At 36.4% G+C, this 23,997-nt stretch overlaps 1 protein-coding gene and 1 non-coding gene across 6 annotated transcripts in view; one reads left to right on the top strand and one right to left on the bottom strand.

Moving 5' to 3' along the window:
• SLC30A7 (solute carrier family 30 member 7) overlaps positions 1 to 22,572 on the top strand; it is an 82,632-nt gene extending 60,060 nt beyond the window's left edge. For 4 of the 5 annotated variants that reach the window (XM_089918977.1, XM_022584217.3, XM_089918970.1 and 1 more), the window contains 3 exons: positions 1,012 to 1,102; positions 7,009 to 7,158; positions 16,123 to 22,572. In XM_089918977.1, the coding sequence (XP_089775103.1) occupies positions 1,012 to 1,102; positions 7,009 to 7,158; positions 16,123 to 16,170 (289 nt within the window). In that variant the 3' untranslated portion in view covers positions 16,171 to 22,572. The remainder of the gene's footprint in view (positions 1 to 1,011; positions 1,103 to 7,008; positions 7,159 to 16,122) is intronic. The other variant, XR_002646109.3, reaches the window with a different exon arrangement.
• LOC115801899 (U6 spliceosomal RNA) lies at positions 5,131 to 5,236 on the bottom strand. Its single transcript, XR_004022257.1, has one exon. It is a non-coding gene; the product is annotated as a U6 spliceosomal RNA (small nuclear RNA).
• Positions 22,573 to 23,997: the final 1,425 nt, after the last annotated feature.

The following is a 23,997-nucleotide window of genomic DNA, read 5'->3' as shown; positions in this document are numbered from 1 at the left end:
TTTTGTCTTGTTTTGTTTTTATCTCTATCTCCTATAGCTATAATCAGGAGGGGTTTTACTGTAGAAATATTGAGATACTACAAGTTTAAAAGAAAGAACTGGCTTAAGCTATTAAGTGTAATGAAGCTATTCTTGACCTTCCCTCTGAGTCTGCTTCAAGCAATAGAGCAGTGCCTCACCCCCTGACTCATTGGACTCCCCCTGGAGAGCTTTTTAATAACATAGATGCCTCAACTCTCCCTCAGAGATTCTCATTCAATATGTTAGAAATGACAACAAACAAGACTCTAAGGTGAATTTGATATGTAGCTGGTTTAGAAAACTACTGCATTAGAGTCAGCCTCACCATTACACTATTAATTGCTTTGTGTGCATTTAACCATCCAAGTAGCCTAAAGCCATAATTTCCAAATACTGGTTGAGGACTAATTACATCAGTTCATACAGATTTTGGGGCCCTATCACAAGAGGTGCTGATTCACTAGATCTGTGATTATATCCAGGCTTCTATTTTTTTTAATAATCAATGAAAACTGTTATATAATCGGGTTGGAAAAACACTGGACGAATGAACTTAATATGCTGTATTAATTTTTTTTGTATTTTCCTTAACAGTACTCTTCAGATAAATGAATGTAAATATTTGATAAACGTTAAGGACCAGTTGGCCATGATATGCTTTATAGATTATCCTTGAAGATTCTAGCCATTTGAAGTCATATTATAAATGACAGTTGAACGACTGCTGTGTTTAAATTTTAGATGCTCCAGTACTATTCAGCGTGTTTATTGTTTCATACATTGATACATTTCATTTAGCTCTTTTACTTTTACTTTATAGAATAACTTATTTGTCCCATGAAAAATTTGGAGCAACGGCTGGATTCTTTTTCCTCATATTATTCTGACAAATCTTTATTATATTCTATTGGGAGGTATATTATTACTTTCTTGCAGGATGGGATTGTCAGAATGTGGCTTTAATAAGTTTGATGTCTTCCTTTTCTATAGTGTTATTCCTCTTTTAAGAGAGTCTGTTGGAATATTAATGCAGCGAACTCCTCCCCTTTTGGAAAATACTCTCCCTCAGTGCTATCAGAGGGTAAGTTTCAAAGCTTCCAAACCATTGGGTTTTGGTTGTTTCCAAGCTGTTAGGGGTTATAACTTTTATAAATATGGGTAGCATGTGTGTATAATTTAGTATTTCTGCCAAGACTAAATGCTGACCATGAATGCCATTTATATGAACCAGAATAAAATCATTGGAAAATATTGAGCTTCACTAAAGAAAATGTGGTAGAAGTTGTCCTCATCTAGAAATCAAGCAGCTCTTTTAAAATATAAATATAAATGGCAGATGATATAAGCATTTCTTCAGCATAGATTTTGTGAGCTCCCCTTTTATGCCATATATTCTTCTAAGGTATTAGGGGTGTAATGGTAAATAAGGTAGTCAGTGTCTATCAAAGAATTTATGGTGTGGTGGGAAAACACAGGCACTAAACAATAAATAAATAAAAAATATCAGTGATGATTACTATAATAGAAATAAAACAAAGTCATGTGAGACATGGATGGCTATGTCAGATTTATCCAGGAAGTCATATTCAAGGAAATTGAAATCTTGTTGACAAGAAGGAGCCAGACATGAACATCTTGGAGAAGAGTGTTCCAAGCAAAGGAAAATGCTAATGCGAAAAGTTCTATGACTGGAACTAATTTAGTGTGTTTGAAAAACAGGAAAAAAAAAAGCCATTGTGGCTGAAGCATAATAAAGGGAAGAGTGGCTGGAAAGGCTGGGGAGAATGGCAGAGGACAGATCATATAGAGGTTTTGGTCTTACTAAGAGGTTTAGATTTAATTCTGTTCACTGGGAAGCATTAGTAAGCTTTTAGGCAGATAGAGTGTCACAAAATGTAAGTTTTTAAAAGCTTATTCTGCTTGCTATTAGAGAATAAACTCTAGGGAGAATGAAAGCAAAGAAAACCAGTTAAGAGGCTGTTCTAATCTGAAAAATCATGGCCTGGACTACAGTGGTAGAAGTGAAAATGGAGCTAAGTAGATATTTTGGATAAGTTTTTGGAGATGGATTATATTAGCAGAGGGGAGAAAAAGTGTTGAATCGCAACTAGGTAGATGCTAATACCATTTGTTGAGGTTGATGCAGGTGTGAGGGTGGAAAATCCTCCCAAATCAAGAGTTCTATTCTGGATATGTTAAAAATGAAATGCCTACTGTACATCTAGGGGAAATGTCACTCAAGTGGTTGGATATGCAAATCTGGAGTTTTAGGGACTGATGAGAACTAGGGGGAGTTTGAGTCATCAGTATATGACTGGCATTTAAAACATTAGGATTATGTAAAGTTACCTTGGGAGGATTAAGCTCTAATCTTTAGGTCAAGCTTCCACTCCAGATTTAGAGCACAGGCAGGAAAGCCAGGAATGGGAGCTGGAAAACCCAGAAGAAGTTGAAGGAGGAAGTAATCAACGGTGCCAAATATTTCTGTGAGGCAATTACAGTAGGAACAGAGAAGTGACCATTGATTGGGATCATGAACAGCATTAATGGCCTTGATAAAAGCATTTTCAGTAGAGTTTGGAGAAAGCATGATAATAGTAGATTAAGGAGAAAATGAATTGGGGAGGTAGAGATAGTGGTTACAGTCAACTTTTTTTAAGAAGTGTTGTTAAAGGGAACAAAGAAATGAGCTGATAGCTTGGCTGTAGATATAGTAACAGTGGTGAGGGAATTTGTTTTTAAAATAAGATGTTTTAAAACAGCATCCCATAGAACTTTCCCCAGTAATGGAGATGTTCAATAATCTACATTTCCCAGTATGGAAGTCACAAGGAACATGTGGCTATTGAGCACTTGAAGCTTAATAATTTGAGCTATAGCGCAACTAATTTTTAAACTTCATTTCATTTTCATATATTTAGTCACATGTGTTTAGTGACTTCTGTATTGCACAGTGCAGTTCTGGAGCCTGTGTGTTACAGGAAGAAATTGATGGTATGGTAGTGAAGCAGGTTACTTCACTACCTGCTGAAGGAATGAAGGTCTTGAGAAGGTGAAAAAGGAGAGAACCCAAAGCACTATGGAGGAATTAATTGTAGATAGGAGCCAGGGGTACTGTATCCCCCAAGGGAAGACAGAAAGTGCTGAAAGAGATGAGGGCTGACTGGTGGATTTGGTGGTGCAGGATAAGGGATTTTCTGTGTGCTTCTATTTTCTCTTTGATTTACAGGGCAGAGTAATCATGCAGAGAAATTAGAAGACCAGAGGAGAAAAGAGAAGGTATAGAATAGTCCTTTTTGAGACAGGGAAAGTGAAGTGCTGCCCATTTGACATTTGTGGTTTTATGATTTTAAGGTAGGACCAGTCAGCATAGTTGTGGAAGAGAAAGGGGCAATTTATTGAACGCCTACTCTAAGCTGGTCCCTATATTAAGTGATTTACATATATTGTTTCTTTTCTTCACATTAACCATACAGGGTAAGTTTCATCTTCCTTTCGCTAGGAAAATTGAGTAAAATTGATGTTTGAGGATTTAAGTAACTCATCTAAAGTCACAGATGGTAGTGGCTGAATCTGGATTCGAATCCATATCATTCTGCCTTTAAAAGCTCATGCTCTTTCTGTTAAACCACACTGTCCGAGCAGGAAGAGCAACACAGATTTTCATCTGTAGCTACACTTTCCCCACTTTTTTTAATTCGAGTAAAGTTAATGCCAGTTTCTATAAGACTCATTCCTTAACTTATGCTTTAGGATAACTACAGGAATGTGCTTGTACTGCTATATCTGTGGAGGTAGAAGAAATCTGTTCAGTCAGGGTGCTGTTTCCCTAGCAGTATACCATTTCCATTTAGAAAAGTGTGGAGGGATATCAGGTTCAAACCACTGTGTCATCAGAGTCCTGAAAGAGGAAGAGGAAGTGCACCTTGACTTCTTTCCCTAGTAAAAGCAGTTTTTTTAAAGGGCACAATGGTTATTGTCTCACATTTCCCACCAAGTGTCTTGGAGCTTATAGAAAGTGATCCTACAACAAATTCTGATAAAAATAAATATTTTTGATAAATATAAGTTCAACTTTTTCTTAATTGACAGCCCAAATAGATTACTTAAGAATCAGGGAATCTCAGAATTCAAAAAGATCTTATTATTCATTTGGCCCAGACTTCTATCTGTTGGAAGAATCTCCTTCGCGACATTCAGTTGGTCATTCGGCTTCTTGACTATTTCCAGGAATCGGTAGTTAGCCCCTTCACTGAGTAACCTCTTTCTCTTTTAAATTGGTGTAATTGTTATAAAGATCTTTTTAACTTCTGGGTTCTGATCTTAATTCATCTCCTCTAGATCTATACAGAGATATTGAACAATAGCGGTGATTTGGACATCTTTGTAAAGATTTTCCTGATCTTCAAGGGAATACATCTAACGTTTTTTCCTTAAGCGTTTTCTGTACGTTTTGGGTAGATAGCTTTTATTAAGTTAAGGAAGTGTCCTTCCAATCATAAATAGGGGTTGAATTTTATTAAATAATTGTAATGCTTTTATTGAAATGATTATGTGATTTTTCTCCTTTGCTTCACTAATTGAAGAATCACAGTAATAGAGTTTCTGATGTTTAATCTTTCCCTCTTGGGATAAACCTAACGTAGTCATGATATGTTATTTTTTAATATACTGTTGGAGTTAGCTTATTTAATTCATAAGAGAAATTAGCTTATGATTTATTGTCTTTATCTGGTTGGGGATCAAGATTATTTCTTATATGAGATAGCACCTCTTTTATTTTCTGGCAAAACTAAGAGGTTATTTAAGTTTCTTGAAAGTCTGCCCTCTGGGACTGGGGGTTGGGGGGGCTTTATGAAAGAGAACTTTTATTACCTTTTCAGTTTTTAATGGCCCTTTTATATCTTCTGTTTTTTTCTTATATTACAGCATTTTCTGTATTTCCAGAAATTTATTCATTTTTGTCTAGATTTTTGAAATTGTGTTTTTTGTTGTTGCTTTTCTGATTTTATTATTTTTTCCAGCTTTAGTGAGGTAAAATTGATAAATGAAAATTATGTATATTTAAAGTGTGCAATATGTTGTTTTGATATACATGTACATTGTGAAATGACCATGGAACCCTTCATGAATTTGCATGTCATTCTTGCACAAGGGCCATGTTAATCTTCTCTGATCGTTCTCATTTTAGTATATGTGTTACCAAAGCAAACACCAAAATTGAATTTATATTCATTTTATATACATACATGTACTACTTACTGAGCAATTACTTGGGCCAGGCTTAGGTCCTTACAGTTTTAGGTGCTGAGGATACAAAACATAAAAATCGAAAATAAATCCCTGCCTTTATTGAGCTTGAGTTCTGCCAGAGGAGACAGGCAAGAAACAATATAAATAACATAGTAATGTAGTGTGCGACATTATATGCCGAAAAGTAAAACAAACCAGAGAAATGTAGTTTTACATAGAATAACAGTAGAAGGGCCTCCTGAGAAGATGGCATTTGAGTCAAGACCCAAACAAAGTAGGCGAGGCAGAAATCTGGAAGGAAAGACACTCCAGGCAGAGGGAATAGCAAATGCCCTGGGGCAGGAGTGTGCCTGACTTTTCAGAGTGGTGAGGAGGCTTCTGTAGCTGAGGAAGAGGGAGCAAGGGGAGGAGTAGTAGGAGATGAGGTAAATAAGGTAAATAACAAGGGGCCACATGATGTGGGTCCATGTAAGTTATTGTGAAAGCACTGGTTTTTGTTCAGAGTAAGATGGGAATCTATTGGAGGATTCTGAACAGAGTGAAAGCATCTGATCTAAAGTAACAGATTCTTACTTGGGCTACTGTTTTGAGAATAGATGAAGAGGTACAAGGCTAGAAATAGAGAGACCAGTTAATAAGGTATTATAATAATCCAAACTAAAGTGGCTTCAACTAGCCTGACAGCAGTAGAGGTGGTGAGAAGTGTTTGGATTCTACTCAGCTGTAGTATTTTGTACACTCACATATTGATACATTCATATAGTATTCTGTTTTATGGTTTTTAAAATCTGTTGTTTGTAGTTCTTTTCCTTTTTCATTTTGTACTTTGTTTAATTGCATGTTCATTTATTTTATTTTTTTACCGCCATCAGAGTTTGTCTTGCCAGTGGTTGTCAACCTAAGGGTGTGGAACACTTAAGGAGCCACTGGAAAAACTTTGAGACATCCCTCCCTTTTCTGGTCGTCACATGAGTTGGGGAAGGGTATATGTTGGCATGTAGTTCCCTGGGTCCTGGGGATGCAAAGATCCTGTAGTTCCTGACACTTGTACACGATGAAGAATCATCCTGTCTAAAACATGCCCCCATTACGTACGAAACACTGACTCTCTAGCTCGTTAATCTTTTCATAGAACTAGTTTTTTGATATTGTGAACTCTGTCATTTCTAAATTTGTGGATCATTGATTTCCATCCTTTATTTCCTTCCTTTTTATTTCTTAAGTTGACTTTGTTGTTTTTTTGCTAATTTCTTAGCTCATTTGTATTTGTATTTGTCTTCTGATCGATGTACAGTTGACCCTTGAACAACACAGGTTTGAACTGCACGTTCTACTTATACATGGATATTTTTCAGTAGTAAATAACCACAGTACTGCATGATCCATGGTTGGTTGCATCCTCAGATTTTTGACTGAGAGGAGGGCTGGCGTCCCTAACCCCTGTGCTGTTCTCGGGTCAACTGTATTTGAAAATGTAAATTTCACTTAGGCGCTCTCTCAGCTGTGCCCCACAAATTTTGATATGTGCTCATTTATATTTCCCAAACACCTGTCATGGTACCAGCACATAGTAAGTACCCAGTAGGTATTTGTTAATCAATGCAAGCCACCCCCCCCCCACCAGGCCACTTTTTTCATTAGAGAGTAGAATCCATGTTTACTGACGTGTTGCATGATTTAAGTTGGGTGTACTTATACTTGAGTTCATGTTAATATGTGCTCTTTATATTTTAGGTGCAGCAGTTGCAAGGAGTTTACAGTTTACAGGAACAGCATTTCTGGACCTTGTGTTCTGATGTTTATGTTGGGACCTTGAAATTAGTAGTAGCACCTGATGCTGATGCCAGGTGGATTTTAAGCCAAACACATAATATTTTTACTCAGGTATGATTTTTTTACTAACTTCTTTTAAGGGTCTAGGAATTTATTGTATCTACTAGTCTTAAAAAGATTTACTATTTAACATATTGAATATATATATACTACACTGTGAGGTAAGTGTGAAAGTTTTTTATCAACCACAGAGTCAAATTTGGGAGATCCTTACTTTAGTGAATACTGTTAATGAAGATAGTCCTGTTTACTCATTGTTGTACTGATTTGAGCTCCTTTAAGAAAAAGTAGATTCTCCCTTACTGTACTCTCCTTATAAGACATGTTATATGATATTTGAAGCTAGGAATTCTAAGGTAGCATTTGGAATAAGAATAATGTCTGGTCAGTGGCGTTGGCTAAAAGCAAACTATGTTAACATTTTTGTTGATAGCAAAGCCATCTCTACTTCTGTGTCATTTAATGGCTTAATATGCTGTTGAGTTTTTCTTAATTCTGTATATGGAATCATGAATTAGTCAGTGCATGACTGCAACCAAATTATATCAGGTAATGTTTATGCCATCATGAGTTGACATAGTCAGTGACTGATAAAGTAAAAGTGATTACTAGGTTATTCTGTATATACTGGGAGAATAAGAACATCATGTCAAGAATATCTGAAGAGAGAGACCACAGATTTTTTTTTTTTTTTTGGTCTAACTTGCTGGAAATATTTGGCAAAAAATCTAGATGTTGACACTGCTTCCAAAATTATCTAACACATAAATCTAATGAGGAAACTGATTCCATGCCTTAAAAATCTGTGCTTCAGTGTTCATTGAAGCACTATTTCCAATAGCCAGGACATGCAAGCAACCTAAGTGCCCATCGACAGATGAATGGGTAAAGAAGATGTGGCACATATATACAATGGAATATTCCTCAGCCATAAAAAGAAACGAAATTGAGTTATTTGTAGTGAGGTGGGTGGACCTAGAATCTGTCATACAGAGTGAAGCAAGTCAGAAAGAGAAAAACAAATACTGTATGCTAACACAAATACTGTATGCTAATACTGTATGCATATTTATGGAATCTAAAAAAAAAATGGTTCTGAAGAACCTAGGGGCAGGACAGGAATAAAGACGCAGACATAGAGAATGGACTTGAGGACACGGGGAGGGGGAAGGGTAAGCTGGGACGAAGTGAGAGAGTAGCATTGACATATATACACTACCAAATGTAAAACAGATAGCTAGTGGGAAGCAGCCGCATTGCACAGGGAGATCAGCTCGGTGCTTTGTAACCACCTAGAGGGGTTGGATAGGGAGGGTGGGAGGGAGACGCAAGAGGGAGGGGATTTGGGGATATATGTATACGTATAGCTGATTCACTTTGTTATACAGCAGAAACTAACACAACATTGTAAAGCAATTATACTCCAATAAAGATGTTAAAAAAAAAAATCTGTGCTTAAAAACTGACCCAGCCCTCCTGATGTGATGCAGTGGGAAGCACACAGCATGACCTGTGTGGCACTCTTGCCAGAAATGGTTAATGTGAATCCCGTCACCTTGTGGACTGTTACCCTGGATTCTTAAGAAGTGTCAGTGTCATGAAAGGAAAAAAAGGAACAGTGGGGGATTCTTCTAGATTAGAGGAGACTTCACAATTAAATGCAATGTGTGGCCCTTGATTGGATCTTGGACTGGGGAGAAACAGCCACAGAGGAAACTATTGGGTAATTAGAATATGGACCACACAATAGCTCATATAATTGTGTAGGTGTTAAACTTCTTGGGTACGATAATGGTATTGTGGTTATAGAAGAATGCTCGTATTCTTAGGAGATACATGCTGAAGGCTTTAGTGGCAAAGTATCAGGATGTCTAACTAATTTTCAGATGTTTCAGCAAAAGTAAAAAGGATTATAAATAAATACATATATAGAGAAATAAGGCAAATGTGGCAAAATGTTTGCGATTGGTTTATACAGGTGATGGGTAGATATGCATTTATTGTGCTATTCTTTTGACTTTAAGCCTTTTCAAAATAAAAAGTTAAAAAATAAAAGTTTGGTGGCTCCTCATTGCCACCAGGATAAAGCCCAAACTTTCTAGCATGACACAATTAACTTTTCAAGCCTCTCTCCTACTATTATTCATTGCCATGTACTTCATACGCCAGCCCCACCAGACTATTTACTTACCTGTGTGAGACAAAAATCCTACTCTAATGTAAAGGTCCAATTCAATTGTTACTTTCTCTCTGAAGCCTTAAAGACCCTTCTAAGCATCATATAGATAGAGAAAGAGAGAGGGACAGACTGACAGTTTAAATTCAGGACCTTAGCATAAATTAAACGATCTCTCTTCTCTAATAGAGGTGTATGGTTATGTTCCTTTGGAATAATTAATGAAATAATCTTATAATGTAGGCAACAGCCAGACGTCCTCTACTACAAAACAATATGCTGGTACCACTTATTTACTCTAGACATTTAAGAACTGTCTTTTCTTAACAGACATTATAAGAAGTCTGTACCACCATGAGTTTCATAATGCAGCATGCAAAACCTTCACAACATGTCTGAATCCTTCTCACACCTCCTCCCTTTTTCAGAGGCAAAAAGGAGAACATGACTAGCAACAACCTTGCTTTTCACTGCCATTTCTAGGTCATTATTCTCTCCTTCAGTCTCGATTTTCTCCTAGTTATACCATGTCCTTCCACCCTCACAGTCTGAGCTTCTGTCCACCTCTAGGATACCTCATACTGTCCGAAGACTTTGGCACTTAAGTCACTTAATTTTCCCTCTGAGAAGGAATGCAATTTATAGGTTTAGAAATGTGTGAGCAGCTGTGTCTGTGCTTAGAACTGCTGAAGTTGTAATTGAAGTAGGTGGAGGGAGGTTCTTCTGGTAACCTTAGAAATCTTGGCTTTTAAAATGGCTGAAGTTGAAAGTTTACTCAGCTGCCTCTTTGGTTTTGGAAACTGTATTTGGGTTTTGAAAATTTTAAGCTCTAAAACATATTTTAAGCCTTTTTATCAGCTAAGGTCAAGCCCACTTGATTTCATTCCTTGCAGAGACTAGGGACTCTCTTAGGCTTGCAGTGAAAATGGTTCAACACATTTTTCCCAGCAGGCAGAGAGAAGTCATCCTTCTCATGATTTTCATTCCATACATTTAATGATTGTAAAGTTGTTTTGTGATAGTTGTTTTGGTTCTGACGTATGCAAAACTGAAGTTTTTTATTAATTTATTTTCCTTTACTGCTTATGCCCTAGTCATGCATATTCATTATGCTATGAGTATATCCAATACCTTGCAGTAACATTTGCAATTCATGAAATGAAATTTAAATTTTTTTACGTTTTTTAAAAATTTTAAATTATATCTTAATCATAGATTTTACTTATCAAAAGTAGTAAAGATCAAATTGCTCCATTTTTAAGAAAAAAATTAGACTAATCCTTTAAGTACATTTCTTGTAGAAAGACTTGAAATACTGGTGGCCTTAGTTCCAAAAGACCAAAAGAAGGATTTTCTCAATACTTTGTGGTTCTATGACGTTATAATGTATTTTTCTTATAGCTGATCTTAAATTGGAATTAAAAATTTTTTTTTTGGTTAAAAAGTTCTTGTTAAAATTTATATGGGGTTAGCTTTGAAAAGGTTAACATAAGTTTGAGAATTATAACATTTTGTTTTTAAAACTATAAGCTTTGCGACTGTTTTGGAACTGTACATTAAGCATGTCTTTTTATTCTCATGTTCCATAGTTATCACTTAATCATGAATGGCTAAGGCAGTTGGCTTGCTATCACGAATATAGAGCAATACTAGTGAATTGGTAGAAGTCTCTTCAATACTTTGATTCCTTTGGGATTATTAGTTAAGTGATAATCCAGTTTTTAAACTACAGGATTTTTTGTTGACATAGAAAAAGTCCCTCTCCTTTCCACCACGTGCACTAACTTTTTAAAAATGATTTATCATTTGGGAACAGATGAAATAGAAAACTTATTATTTATGTTTAGTATATGAACAGGAAGTGGATGTGGGATACTGGATGAGGAAGGCAATTTATCATTTATGTTTCTTGTTTTAAACTGGCTGATATCATCTGTTAATTTTTTTAATAAACTTTGGTTAGAAATAAAGTTTGAAGAAAAACCTAGAATATGCTTGGGTTCATTACCCTCCTCAGTTCCACACAGCAGAAAAGACAATCAAGGCTAATGTATATTATTTGCTCCTTGATAGAAATTGTACCTTGATATCTTCCATCTTCTCTTCTGCCTGTTTCTGTTATACCTATTAAGTCCTGAACCCCTGGCTTCCTGCTTCAGCTTTCTGTGCTCTATTTTCTTGCCTCAAAATAGAAGTTAACACTGATCGCCAGGAAGGAACCAAAAAGCCTCCTCACTAACCCAGATGGGAGTTCCCCGAGATTCAGGACCTCCCACCTGCACTGCTGTCCTGCCTGTGTGATCCCTTCCTGTCTCTGACAGTAGGGAATAGGAGAAGCTCTCTGTGCCTTTCCGGGTGGCTAGCTAGTTTTCCACCCTTCCTGTTTGTAGGGAGTTTTAATCTTTTATAATGATTGATTAGTTTTAATTAATCCACAGGGGTTAAGTGTCCATTGGTTGATGGCGGTGGAAATAATAACAGCAGCAGCAGCTAGCCTTATTGAGAGCCCACCACATGCCAGGCACTGCGATAGACACCTAACATATTAATCTACCTGCAGCACAGGTGGGGTATTCTCCCCAGTTTACAGAAAAAGGAACCCAGACCCAAGTTATTGTTCATGACTTGTAATTTCATCATATTAAGTCACTATTTCACGAATTCTGAGATGATTCAGTTTTCACATGGAAGAGTAAGGCAGTTTTTCAAGAATTCATTTTTAAGGGATAAAGACTAATATTCTACACTGAGTCAAAAATTAAAGTAGAGGGCTTCCCTGGTGGCGCAGTGGTTGAGGGTCCGCCTGCCGATGCAGGGGATGCAGGTTCGTGCCCCGGTCCGGGAAGATCCCACATGCCGCGGAGCGGCTGGGCCCGTGAGCCATGGCTGCTGAGCCTGCGCGTCCGGAGCCTGTGCTCCGCAATGGGAGAGGCCACAGCAGTGAGAGGCCCGTGTACAGCAAAAAAAAAAAAAATTAAAGTAGAAAGTTTCTGCAGTTTTTGAGAATTGGTAGAGAAATACAAACAACCCAGTAATTTTCTTTAGCCGTATTCTTGTTTATTTTTCTAAATTTTTACTGCTCATTTGTCTTCCTTTCCACAACAATGAGTATTTATGGAGAGTATTCTAAGTCTATGATTTCAGGTTAACACTTATTTTCTTAGAAGCATGGATGTTAAAAATAACTAGCTGTCTTTCCAACTTAAAAAAGTGTTAACTGAATTACGGTTTATACATGATTCTCAGGATATAAGACACAACAAGTATTCTATGGTTTTCACTTTTTTTGAGGACAACCCTCAGCCAGCTTTAGTGTCATCCCAGCGGCAGGTAGAATATTTAATGGCACTGGGCACTGTTTTGATCTGCTGGAGTATTTGTCATGTCTTTGTTGTGTGGATAAACTGTAAAGAAAACCTAGTTTGCATTCAGGAAGTAGGTGACTTCCTAAAGGAGTCTTTGGAAATTCCACTTTTTCTCTCTACATTGAAGGCAATTGAGAAAGGAAAATGGGAAGCTGGAAGACTTAAAGGTGTTCCCATCCAGCCAGATGGATGAAACAAAATGACTTTTTCTGTTAGACTGGGCTTTTGTGTAAAGCAGTAGGCCCTCTGGGGAAAGATATCAGCTTGAGTAATTAACTTGTGATTATGCAAAGATCAATTTACCTAGCCTCTTTGTTTTTCCTCTTTCTTTTTTATTGCCTTGGGCTACCTCATTTCTTATTACTATTATCTTCACTGTATATGGTGGGGTGGGGGCGGTGGGGAGGGTGGATGTTAGGAAAGTGGCAGATAATAATGGGAGCCCAACTTATCTTGTCCACTTTTCTTTCATTAACAATTTTGTTAAAGAGAAAAGAAATTAAGCCAGTTTATTTGGGCAATAGTTGTTTTCTCCTAAGGTTAGATACACAAGAATTTTTCAGAAGGGCTCCTAAGTACAGTTATTACGGGGCCCATCTGAGTTGAGTAAATCAAATATAATCAATCATAATAATTTGTTTTTTATAGCATGTAAGAATCCTTTCTTGTATATTCACATATGATCCTTGCAATAGTGCCTGATATGTAGCAAGGATTTATTAAATGTTTGTCAAATACTGGATGAATATATAACATTTTTTGTGAGATAAGTAGGATTGGTATTTATCAACACTTTTAAAATTAGGAAAACTGAGATTCTGTTTCAGTTTTTAGCTTAAAATCATACAGATGTTAAGTTCTTTTTTCTGCCACAGAACTCTTTGAGTGCGTGCAATTCAATGTATTTTCAGAGAACTTTAACTTTACCACAGCAAGGATTTTTCTTTTCTTTCTTTCTTTCTTTTTTTTAATGAGGCAAAAACGCTAGCATGTTTTCTGTGCTGGAAAGCTACTGGGGTCTTTTCCAGCTTTTTATTCCACTAGAGAAGCTCCTGACTCCTTAGACATTCATTAGTGCTGGGCAGAGCCCTCCAACTGGAATGCTAGAAGAAAAGCCATGGTAGAAAGTAATGCTTTCAGGAGCCCAGAAATTCCTGGGAGAAGGTAGCGTTATTATTTTATCCCCCACTCCGGCTTTTCTTTCTCTTAGATGTTCCACTTTACTCTTCATTCTATGTTGCTGACAAGAAAGTGCTTAATTGTAACCGATTGTATGCTTTAATCTTTAAAAATTATTTTTTTATTTGAAAGAAGGAAATTAATAGAATTTCAGTTCATCCAACAGGTATTTATTGATCATTTACTGTGTGCTGGGCACTACTTGAGGCTCTGGGAGTCAGCAGCAAAAGACAGGACAAAGTCCTTTTATCTTGGACATTATCATTGGAGAGTAACAATCAACAGCATCACAGCAAATAAGATTTATGATATATTAGAAAGTGATAAGTGTTATAGATAGGGAGAGCAGGGTAGGGAGACTGGGGGTGCTGAGGCATTTACCATCTCTTGCACCAAGCTTTGTTTTTGTTTTTTGTTCTTTTGATAGATAGATATAGATAGATAGATAATATCTATCTCATCATCTCATCTGACATACTATATTTACTTGCTTGTTTATCATCTCCCCTCCTTCCTAGTTCCCAACAGCTTATAAATTCCATGAGGGCAAGGGTATTTTTTACCTATTTTGTTGGCTGTTGTATTCCCGGGGGACAGAAGAGTGCCTGGATTCCAATAGATGCACAAAATGTATTTGTTGGATGAATGAATTGAATGCATTTTTTAATAGGGTGGTCAGGATAAGCTTCACTGACATCTGAGTAGAGATATGACAGGAAAGGGAGTATGTCATGTGGCAATCTCGAGGAACATTGTACCAGGCAGAGGGCCCAGTGTGGCTGGAACAGAGTCAACAAAGGGAGAGAAGTAAGAGATGAGATCAGAGAGGTAATAGGGGCCAGATCATGGGAAAGCTTTGAAGGCCATTGTAGGACTCTGGGCTAAGGACTGAGGAAGGTAAGCTGTTGTAGGGTTTGAGTGATGGAGTGACATCACTATAGTTGCTGTACTGGAAACAGACCAAAGGAGGGCAAAGGTAAAAGAGTGAAAACGAGATCAGAGGCCGTTACAAAATGTAGGCAAGAGATGATAGTGACTTGGGCCAGGGGATAGCAATGGAGGTGATGTAAATTGATCAGATTCTGTATTTGCATTATTTTGAAGGTAAGGCAAACAGGTTTTGCTAATGGGTTGGGTATGAGAGAAAGAAAGGTTTTTAAGTTGCAGCATTGAGGAAGGAATTGAGCCCAAGAAGATATAGGATCAACAGTTTAGAGGGGAGGAAATAGGGATTAATTTGGCTGTGTTTTGATGCTTGTCAGACATCCAAGTAGAACTGTCAGGTAGATGGTAGGTAGGTTCCAGTCTACAAAAGGTGTGAGCATGTAGACGGTACTGAAAGTCTGGATACTGGGTGAGACCATCTAGGGGACAAGTGTCAAAAAAGAAGGGGTCTGAGGACTAAGCCTTTGGGAATTTGAGTGTTTAGTATTCAAAGACAGGAGGAAAAACCCACAAAGGAGACTGAGAAAGATTGATAAGTGAGGTAAAAGGGCAACCAGTGGGTATTCTCTGGAAGCCAAGAGCAGGAAAAGTGTTTCAGTAGGAGGAAGTGATTGTCCGTGTCCTTTTTGCTGCTAGATTAATTACTGAGATGAGGACTGAGAATTGAGCACTGGGCTAAACAATTTAGAGGTGACCTTGACAGTTTTGGGAAGTGGTTGGCAGCAAAAGCTTGGTTGAAATGAGTTCAAGAGAGAAGAGAGTAAAGGAATTATAGATAGCAAATATAGAAAAATTGATAAAACAGGAGAGATGGGGGCAATTTTGAGATCAGTGTCCTTGAATAGCAAGTTTATATCCAAAATTGAAAAGAGGAGTTGGAGTGTAAAGTAAATAACCAGTAGATGGTTATGCTTATTTCAGTGTTTAAAATCATTTATCATAGGAAGATTTAGACTGGATAGATTTATGATTTTAGTAGCCAACTAGTCAAGCACTGTGGTGTTTTCTAGCAGAATAATGGTAGCTGGGTAACCTCATTTTTCCAAAATTCACTTGGGCAGGGCATGTAATTAGTGGCATAGCTTTCTTTTGTAGGGCTAAATGGAGAATCTTTTTTGCAACTTATTAACATACTTGTTTCTAAAATAAAATTATTGGCACTTTATGATGAAAAATGGAGAATTCTTTCCCAAAGACAGAAAAGAAAAATAATTCTTCCCTTTTTCAAAAAAAAAAAAAAAGAAAAGAAAAGAAAAGAAAAGAAATTTTTACTACTTTTCTGAAATTTATAGTCTATTATTGGTTTGTTTGATTTTCTAATTTTTTTTTTTTTTTTTTTTAACTTTTCAGGCCGGAGTGAGACAGCTTTATGTACAGATTGACTTTGCGGCCATGTAAATGAATGAAAAGAAATTATGCTTTTTGGGGGACCTAATTTTTTCTGGTACTGTAAAATCCTAATCATGGTACCTAGCTTTTTAAAAAGAGAAATCATCACTACAACTCCCCAGCACCAAGTAGACCAGGCAGAGTCAGCCGATTGTGCTCTGCCAGGAGTTTACAACTAAGGGATCAGAATTAAGAGGATCTCTCCTGGACTTTTGGTCTTCTGTGCTTCTTCCCTCCAAGCCATTTTGATTTCTGAGGTTTCTAGTTTTGTTCCAGGGTATTGTTTTCTGTTTGTTTGTTTCCTTTTTTTTTTCATTTCAAATGCCCTCACTCCCACCTCTCATCCTAGCCAGTAAGAAATTCAGACAGTGGGCCTCTAATCATCTGGAATGTCTTCACTGAAGCTGCTGGAAACCACTGCTTTCATTCCCAGAAAACCAGTGTTATTTAAAAAAAAAAAAAAGAAAAAGGAAAATGGAAATCTGCTTTATATGTAATGTCACAATTGTTGACGTTCTTCAATATAACCATGTTTGTAAAATTGTTTGTACCTTGCAAACTTATGAACCAAACCATATTGGGTTTTCAAAGTGCCTTTGTATCAGAAAATGTATTTGCCAGCATAGAAATGTACCATCAAAGGTCATGTATATGTTTTTTTTTGTAATGGGTATTCTGTATTCTGTACAAAATAAGACTCTTGTTAGTAATGTATACAGATGTCTTTTTGTGTACTTGCAGCATAGGTTTAGATATATAAAAATCTGCCTTTTATTGCTTTATCCCATCAAAAAATAAAAGGTGTTATTTTGCTTTTTAAATCAAATTCAGTTATTACATTAAATTATTTTGTGTACTGTGTTTTCAAAACTTTGCAAATGCTTCTGTTATACAGACGGGTGTTTTAACTTACTTAAAACATCTGCTAAATTCCAAATTTCTGTAAAAGCTACTGTGTCTGTGATAAACTTTCGTATATCTTTCCTTGCTGTTTTTATAGATTCTATTAATGAAAGGAAAAGGCATGTAGAGTGAAGGCAGAAATGGTTGTGACAATGTTATTTTGCTTTTTCATTCTTCAAATGCCAAGTCATACGTTTTCCTGTGCAAGTGTTACACAAATATAGTTGCTTTCAGGAATCCTAAAGCAGCATTTTATTGACTTTGAAGTATTGAAGGTACTGAGTAAATGTGGTAACATAGAACTCTTCCTAACACAGGTATCTTGGAAGTTAATAAATAAGTTGATTTCTAGGCTCTTGTGTGTTTGAAAAATAAAATTGCAATTTGAGATAAGTGCTTGAATGTTCTACTTAAATATTCTCTGTGTTTTATGAAGAAATTGTTCTGAATAGACATTTTCCCATTGTACTTCATTTTATCACAATGTATATTCCCTTTTAACTGAAAGGGAAAAATTTAAATTGCTGGGGGAAAACCCTGCAGGATGGAAATGAATGTTTAGAATGTAGATCAGTAATAAGCACTTTTTCACTGATGTGGCAGAAATCACTGTTGATTTTGTCTAAGTTTCAAGGTATCTGTTTCCCTATTTCTGACCTACAATTTATGAAATATACTGTGTTAGGAAAACTATAGACTGCTTTCTTCATGCTTTTCTAAACCGCTGCAGATTGCCATGAACTGTTGATAGTCCCCTTTTTGCAGATTAAGTAGTATTTTCAAAACATTTTTACTTACTACTGCCAGGCAGTTCTAAAGCTAAGAATTCCTGCAATAGAATGCATTTAACTGAAACAATTGTTAAGATGTTTCAGGATGGAAATATAAAAGGAAATGTCCTGATAATGGTACTGCTTTTTCATTATAAGTAGTCACTTGGAAGTTTGCATCCACTACCGAGCCTGATAGAAGCCTGCGATATTCTATAGGTTTTGGCATATTGTGTAAAATGACAGATCTAGAGGAAGGTCGGGATTTTAGATGTGTGCCTTTAAAAACTAATTATGTGAAATTTTACTGATATTTCACATACAGAGATAATTTTTGCACTGGCCTGTAAAATTTACAGTGCACATTGAAGATCCAATTCTGCCTTTCACTGAGGCCTCCATTCCAAGTGAAGTTTCTTGTCAAAATATGCATCACTTTATTTAACTACGCTCTCAATACACAAGTGCATGAGTATGGTTTTTTTCTTTGATAAGGAATAGAGTATATATATATAGGACATTTGACTGAGATGAAACTCTTAGTTTTGCACCTGTTACAAGAGATCTCCAGTTCATATCATTTAGCAGGTTGGCCTTAACATTTATGCTTTAATGAAATGTTCTTAAACCTGTGTGTGCAGCAGGACAAAAAGGAATTTTTTTTCTCCCTTTTAGGAAATACTTTGTCTTCTCAATGTTCTTGGCACAGATGTATTGCTAAAGTAGATAATTTCACTGAGAAATACTCCTTGATTATTATTATAAATTTAGAATGTCCCTATTGTTGGCCTAATTCTTGGGGAAAAAAATCTGAGTATAACTTTGCTGATATTTTAAAAACCAAATATTCTCTGGAGAAAACATTTGTATTGCTCAGGGAATGTTTACCTTGCCAAGTAAACTTCCCCAAAGAGAAATATACCTATACTAGTTTTGTGTTTTTAAATCTAGATTATATTGATCGAGATGAAGGGCTTACTATGTATGGCTCCCTTATCTTGCTTACTCTTTGTGCACTTTGTGAAGGACAGTATCTAGTTTATCTGTAGCTCAGTGTTCCTCACACATCCCCACAGCATCTTCTGCAGAGGCATAAGGAAGTGGTAACAGATGTTACTGGCATTTCCCATGTACCTGGAATGCTCCAGCGTTCTTCAAAGCCTACTGGTAAACACCAATAACCAAAATACTGTGAGTTTTGTGCACCTTTGTAAAGCAGCCAAATCGCTGACTCCAGATGCAGATGATCAGAGTTCTGTAATGTTTTTACCTACCATGGTATAGTCTGTTCTACAGAATTATTAATATGGTAGCATCCTCTTGTATAATGCTGGGATTTAAGAACAAAAATAATTCATTGCTTAGCATAGAATTTTACATCCAAGGAGACTGTCCTTAGAAGCAGTCTCTCATTCTACCTCTCACTTTACAGATGAGAAAATTGAAGCCCAGAAATGCTGTCATTTATTCAAGGTCACAGAGATAATTAGTGGCAAAGCCAAGACCACAGTCCAGGTTTTCTGACTTACTGTGCTTTGTCTCCAGTGTAATTCTGTAAATGTGTTGAAGAAGCATTTTTAAATAAAGGACGTCTGACCTCCATTTTTGGTACATTAAGGCACGTTATAAATGGAGTTTTTTTATTGTCTTATTTTTCATAGCTAATTATGAGATTTAGAATATTATTTCCATAGTATTCTTTATGAAAGATATGATTAATTTTTTTACTCTTTTTTACTCTTCTGGAACCAGTTTCTGATTTTTTTAAAAAAAATAGTGACAGGTGTGCATTGGATACTTTTAACTTGTGAGTAAATTTTTCTGTTAATTGCCCAAGACTAAATCCAATTTAAGGATTGTTTAGTTTCTTTATTTTGTTTAAATTCTGTGAATTGGTGCTTTTTAGAAACCAGGCTAATTCATAGGTCATATCATTTCATCCTTGTTAAGTTTTCAGTCACCAGAGAGCTCTTGAATTCTTAACGTTATTCTCAGAGCCACACAAAATTGGGCATTAAATGTTGTATAGAACAAAACAAAATTTTTAATAGGGTAAAATTTTGAAGTCTTATCAGAATCCCAGATGTTAAACTGCTACTTTCAACTCTTCATTAAAAGCATTACCTTGAGAAAGTTAAAAAAAAAAAAAGTTAAACTTTTTTTCTTTCTGTCACTATCTTCGAAACAAGTTATTTTTCACTTCACCAGAACTTTGACAAAAAAGGAAATTATTTTATTCTTTAAAGAACATTCAATAAAAGTTTTACTCATAGAGGATTCTTTCAAGACACAATCCCCAAAAGCCTTAGGGATCCAGACCTCTATCATAGAATCAAGGCAATGAAAAATTATGTATCAAAAAAAGTATTTGCAGAGAAGTATAGTTCTATTTAAAGGTCAAATCGATGTCTTTGATGAGTGTGTCTTTGGTTTATGTTTAACCATTTCCTAACTACAAATTATACAGGAAGGGTGGGGTTACTTTTATTGTTTATATATCAGGCTCTTTGTATGGCCTTTTTCACGTTATCACATTTAAAATCCTCATATTTTTATAAAGAAAGATTTTTCCATGATTTTGATCCATAGATCTTTTTCAGATATATTTTATCTTCTGATTCTCCTGACATTCTTGTGAGGAAGGAATTAATTCATAACTCCATTTTACAGATGAGGAAGCTGTTTCGAGAGATTGTAAATGACCTAACTGGGGGATAGCCAGTGGTAGAGCACTGACTCTAGATCCAGTACTTCTTGGTGACAACTACTCTTTTTTGTATGTCATTCTACAATGATTTAAAGGTCCAAGAAGTTGTAGCAGATCTAAACACACTCTCCTATAAAATCATGAACCATCACCATGAAAAAATTGATATAGGGGAATAGTTGTTATATATACATTGGTTAGACTCATTCCTTCTTTGGATGCTCTCTTATTCTTATTACCTTCGCCATTTAACTTAAACTGTGCAGGCTAAAAAGAGCAATCAGAGCTCTTTTAAGCACTTTTAAGAACTTTAAAAAAAAAAAAGTAAAAAGTTTTTTTGACACAGAGTAAGCTGCTTAAAAGGGACTGATTCAATAGTGTCAGCACCAGTGTGTGAAGAGAAACTGAACTCCTGGCCAAGAGACATTAACCTAGTTAGTAGGAAGTTGTCTTCCAAGAAGTACAAATAATTTTGCACTGCATGAGAGGGATACATAGGATTTGATTTACAACATTACATTTTATAGACACCTTTTCAAAAGGAAGAAATATATTTCACAATTAGTAGTACTCTATGCTTAAACTTAATAATATTTAACTTTGAACTCTTCCCATGGCTTTGAAAATTTAATATTTGTAATTTTGATCCTGATGGAAAGTCTGTAAAAAAGAATGTCTTTGTCTCATACATCCTATTGTCACCACACTTAGCATGAATTTACACTTAACGCACTTAGTAAATGTTTGGATAACCAGTGAGTAAATATTGTAGACAGCAGTGGATACACAAGTAAGGACTGGCGACAGGTAAACCAGTAATTTACTGTTTATTACAGAAGACATCTCAGCTTTTCTTTGGCATTTTTGCACACATAAGTGAGTTTATATTCACTTTGGCCATTTTTTTTTTTCAAGTAGCCCTCTAAGCTAGCTGCTCCTTCATTTTAATACAGGAACAGTGGAAATATCGAGATGTTTTCCATTTTGCATGCTGTTGGACAGGAATTTCGTAGAACTAGGACTGTGGAACCTGGGTCACTTGAATTTTTATATTTTGTATAGCCAAATGAGAAACCACACTCTCCTTTGTTTTTATAGAAAATTGCCATATTCCTATTACTTTAAGGACCTGTGTATAACATTCTATTTCATTTATCCCAGATGTATTTTCATCTAAAACTCTTTCAAAGGTATATCTTGAAGGTACTTCTATAAAAACAACACTACACGTATTCATTAAGTGATTTAAACATTCCTAAGATAGTTTTTATCTTCTCTGTCTTTTCCCCTCTAAATACTAAATTTCAGTAGAGCTTCTCTTTATTTCTTTACTTATTTTCCATTTCTTTTCATTGCTTCTGCCAATGTAAAACTTCCCTTTTTCACTAGTGGAAAAAAAAAAAGCTTTATTTTGAATTTTAGTATTTGAGTTTTATGTATCATATATCATGCATCGATTAGGCTCAATGAAGATTCTGTTCTGAACTAGACATATCCTGTCAAGAGCTTGCCAAGTAATCATCTCATTGCTTCCTCTAATAGCAAATTCAGTGATATCTCTGCCCAAGTGATATTTTGCCCCAACATTTGTGACTTTGATCAATACACAGAATGGGTCTTTTATATCAGAAATACTGTGAATGAAAAATTGCCAAATCCTATTCTAAACACCCCTACAACTCTTTACCTCCCTGTCTTTAATGGTTTCTAAACATATGGCCAAGTTTGAATTTGGGTTTGATTCCTATGGTGAAGAGTATGGCATCAAAACATTTCTAAATAAACGTTTGAGTACAAGGCTAGGTTGGAATGTCAAAGACTATGTTGTAATTTGGTTTGAATATGCTAAAGTGAGCAATTATGATTTGCCTAAGAACAACACAACAAATTCATAATGTATATTTCACTTTTTTCTACTTGAAGACATTCATGTATATATTTTGTTTAACCTCAGATGTATTTAAAAAGAATGATAAACTATTGTATCAAAATTCTTCCAATAAAATTTCTGTTTAAAAATATTTACCTGAATTGTGTCTATTAGTTTGATGAACTGAAAAGAACACTGTGAATTTAACAGTTATTGGAACAGATTCTGGAGGACTTAAGGAATGGAGGGGAAAGAATGATTCTCAGGGCCCAGAAACAGCAAAGTTGATCAGGAAAGAGGAGATGGCAGGAGACTTGGAAATGTCTTGACATTGTGAAGATCCTCGTTGTGGATCCTCATACTCATTATTTTACCTCATAAACAAGTCTTAAAGTATTTCCAGACATTACCATTAACCCCAAATTGTTCTCTCACCTCATTCCCTATGATCTCAGCTTATAGGAAATGAAGACCAAAACCATCTGACATGAGCCTCCATTATCCTTCCAAATTTTTTCCCTCTAATCAGAAGAAATTCTTTTATTTCAGTAACTTCTCCACAAAACCCCAGATCCCACTCATCCCACTTTCTGAAACATACTCTTACAATGCAATCTTTGCCACACAATGAGGGCTTCATCCTCAGGGTGTCTGTTGTCAAGCATCTTACATGTGGTCTACATGTGCTTCTTCCACTTCCTTTCTAACCATTTCTGTAGCTCCTAGTACTATTGCTTCACTCCTCCCTAGTTTGTGGAGTTAATCAAAGGCCATGGGTGGCTTGATTCTTGTCACAACTGTGGCATAACTACCAGCATCTCAAATTCAACAAAAAGAAAAGAATACATTTACCTTTCCCACTCACATCTCTTTTCAACTACCATTTCTGTCAGAATTCCTTACAGAATTCTTAGAAATCTAAACGTCGCCTTTGCCACACCCCCGTTTCCTGAATCCCTATCACAAAGTCCTCCTCATTCTGTTAGGGGAAACACTGACTGAAACCGCCCACCCTGGCCAGGTATCACAGCAACCACTTGCATGAGTTTTCCTACAACAGGAGGTCCTGGTAGGGAACACGGAACGAACAAGCTACCACCAACCGGAAGAATTCGGGAAGGGTCAAAAGGAGAGAGGAGATGCCAGTCCGTTTATGTCCTACCACCCTCCCAGAATCCTCCTCGCTGGAATCCATCTTGGCTGAGCGATGCACGCGCCACCAGGAACGACCCTGAGGCAGAGTGACTGGCCAGAGACAGCCCAGAAACTAAACTAATTACCGTAAAACCCGAGCCGGCAAGCCACGTAGCAGAGCAGTTCTCCTGGGTTCCCTTACCCTGCTGCTCTCCACCCAGGCGCCCCTTCCCAATAGTCTCTTGCTTTGTCAGCACACGTGTCTCCTCGGACAATTCATTTCTGAGTATTAGACTACAGCCCACTCTCGGGCCCTGGAAGGGGTCCCCCTCCCTGCAACAATTCTTTGCAAATCTTTTAAATTCACCTTTCCATTCCCACTGCCCTACTCTAGTACTTCATTGATAACTGTACGCAGAGTCACTCTGAGGAACTGTCTGACTTCCCATCTA

Source organism: Delphinapterus leucas, chromosome 1, assembly GCF_059928025.1.
Source record: "Delphinapterus leucas isolate spDelLeu-1000000601 "Yukka" chromosome 1, BTC_Dleu_Yukka2, whole genome shotgun sequence".
In the NCBI taxonomy this organism is placed as follows: domain Eukaryota; kingdom Metazoa; phylum Chordata; class Mammalia; order Artiodactyla; family Monodontidae; genus Delphinapterus; species Delphinapterus leucas.
This window is presented reverse-complemented; position numbering and strand designations above follow the sequence as displayed.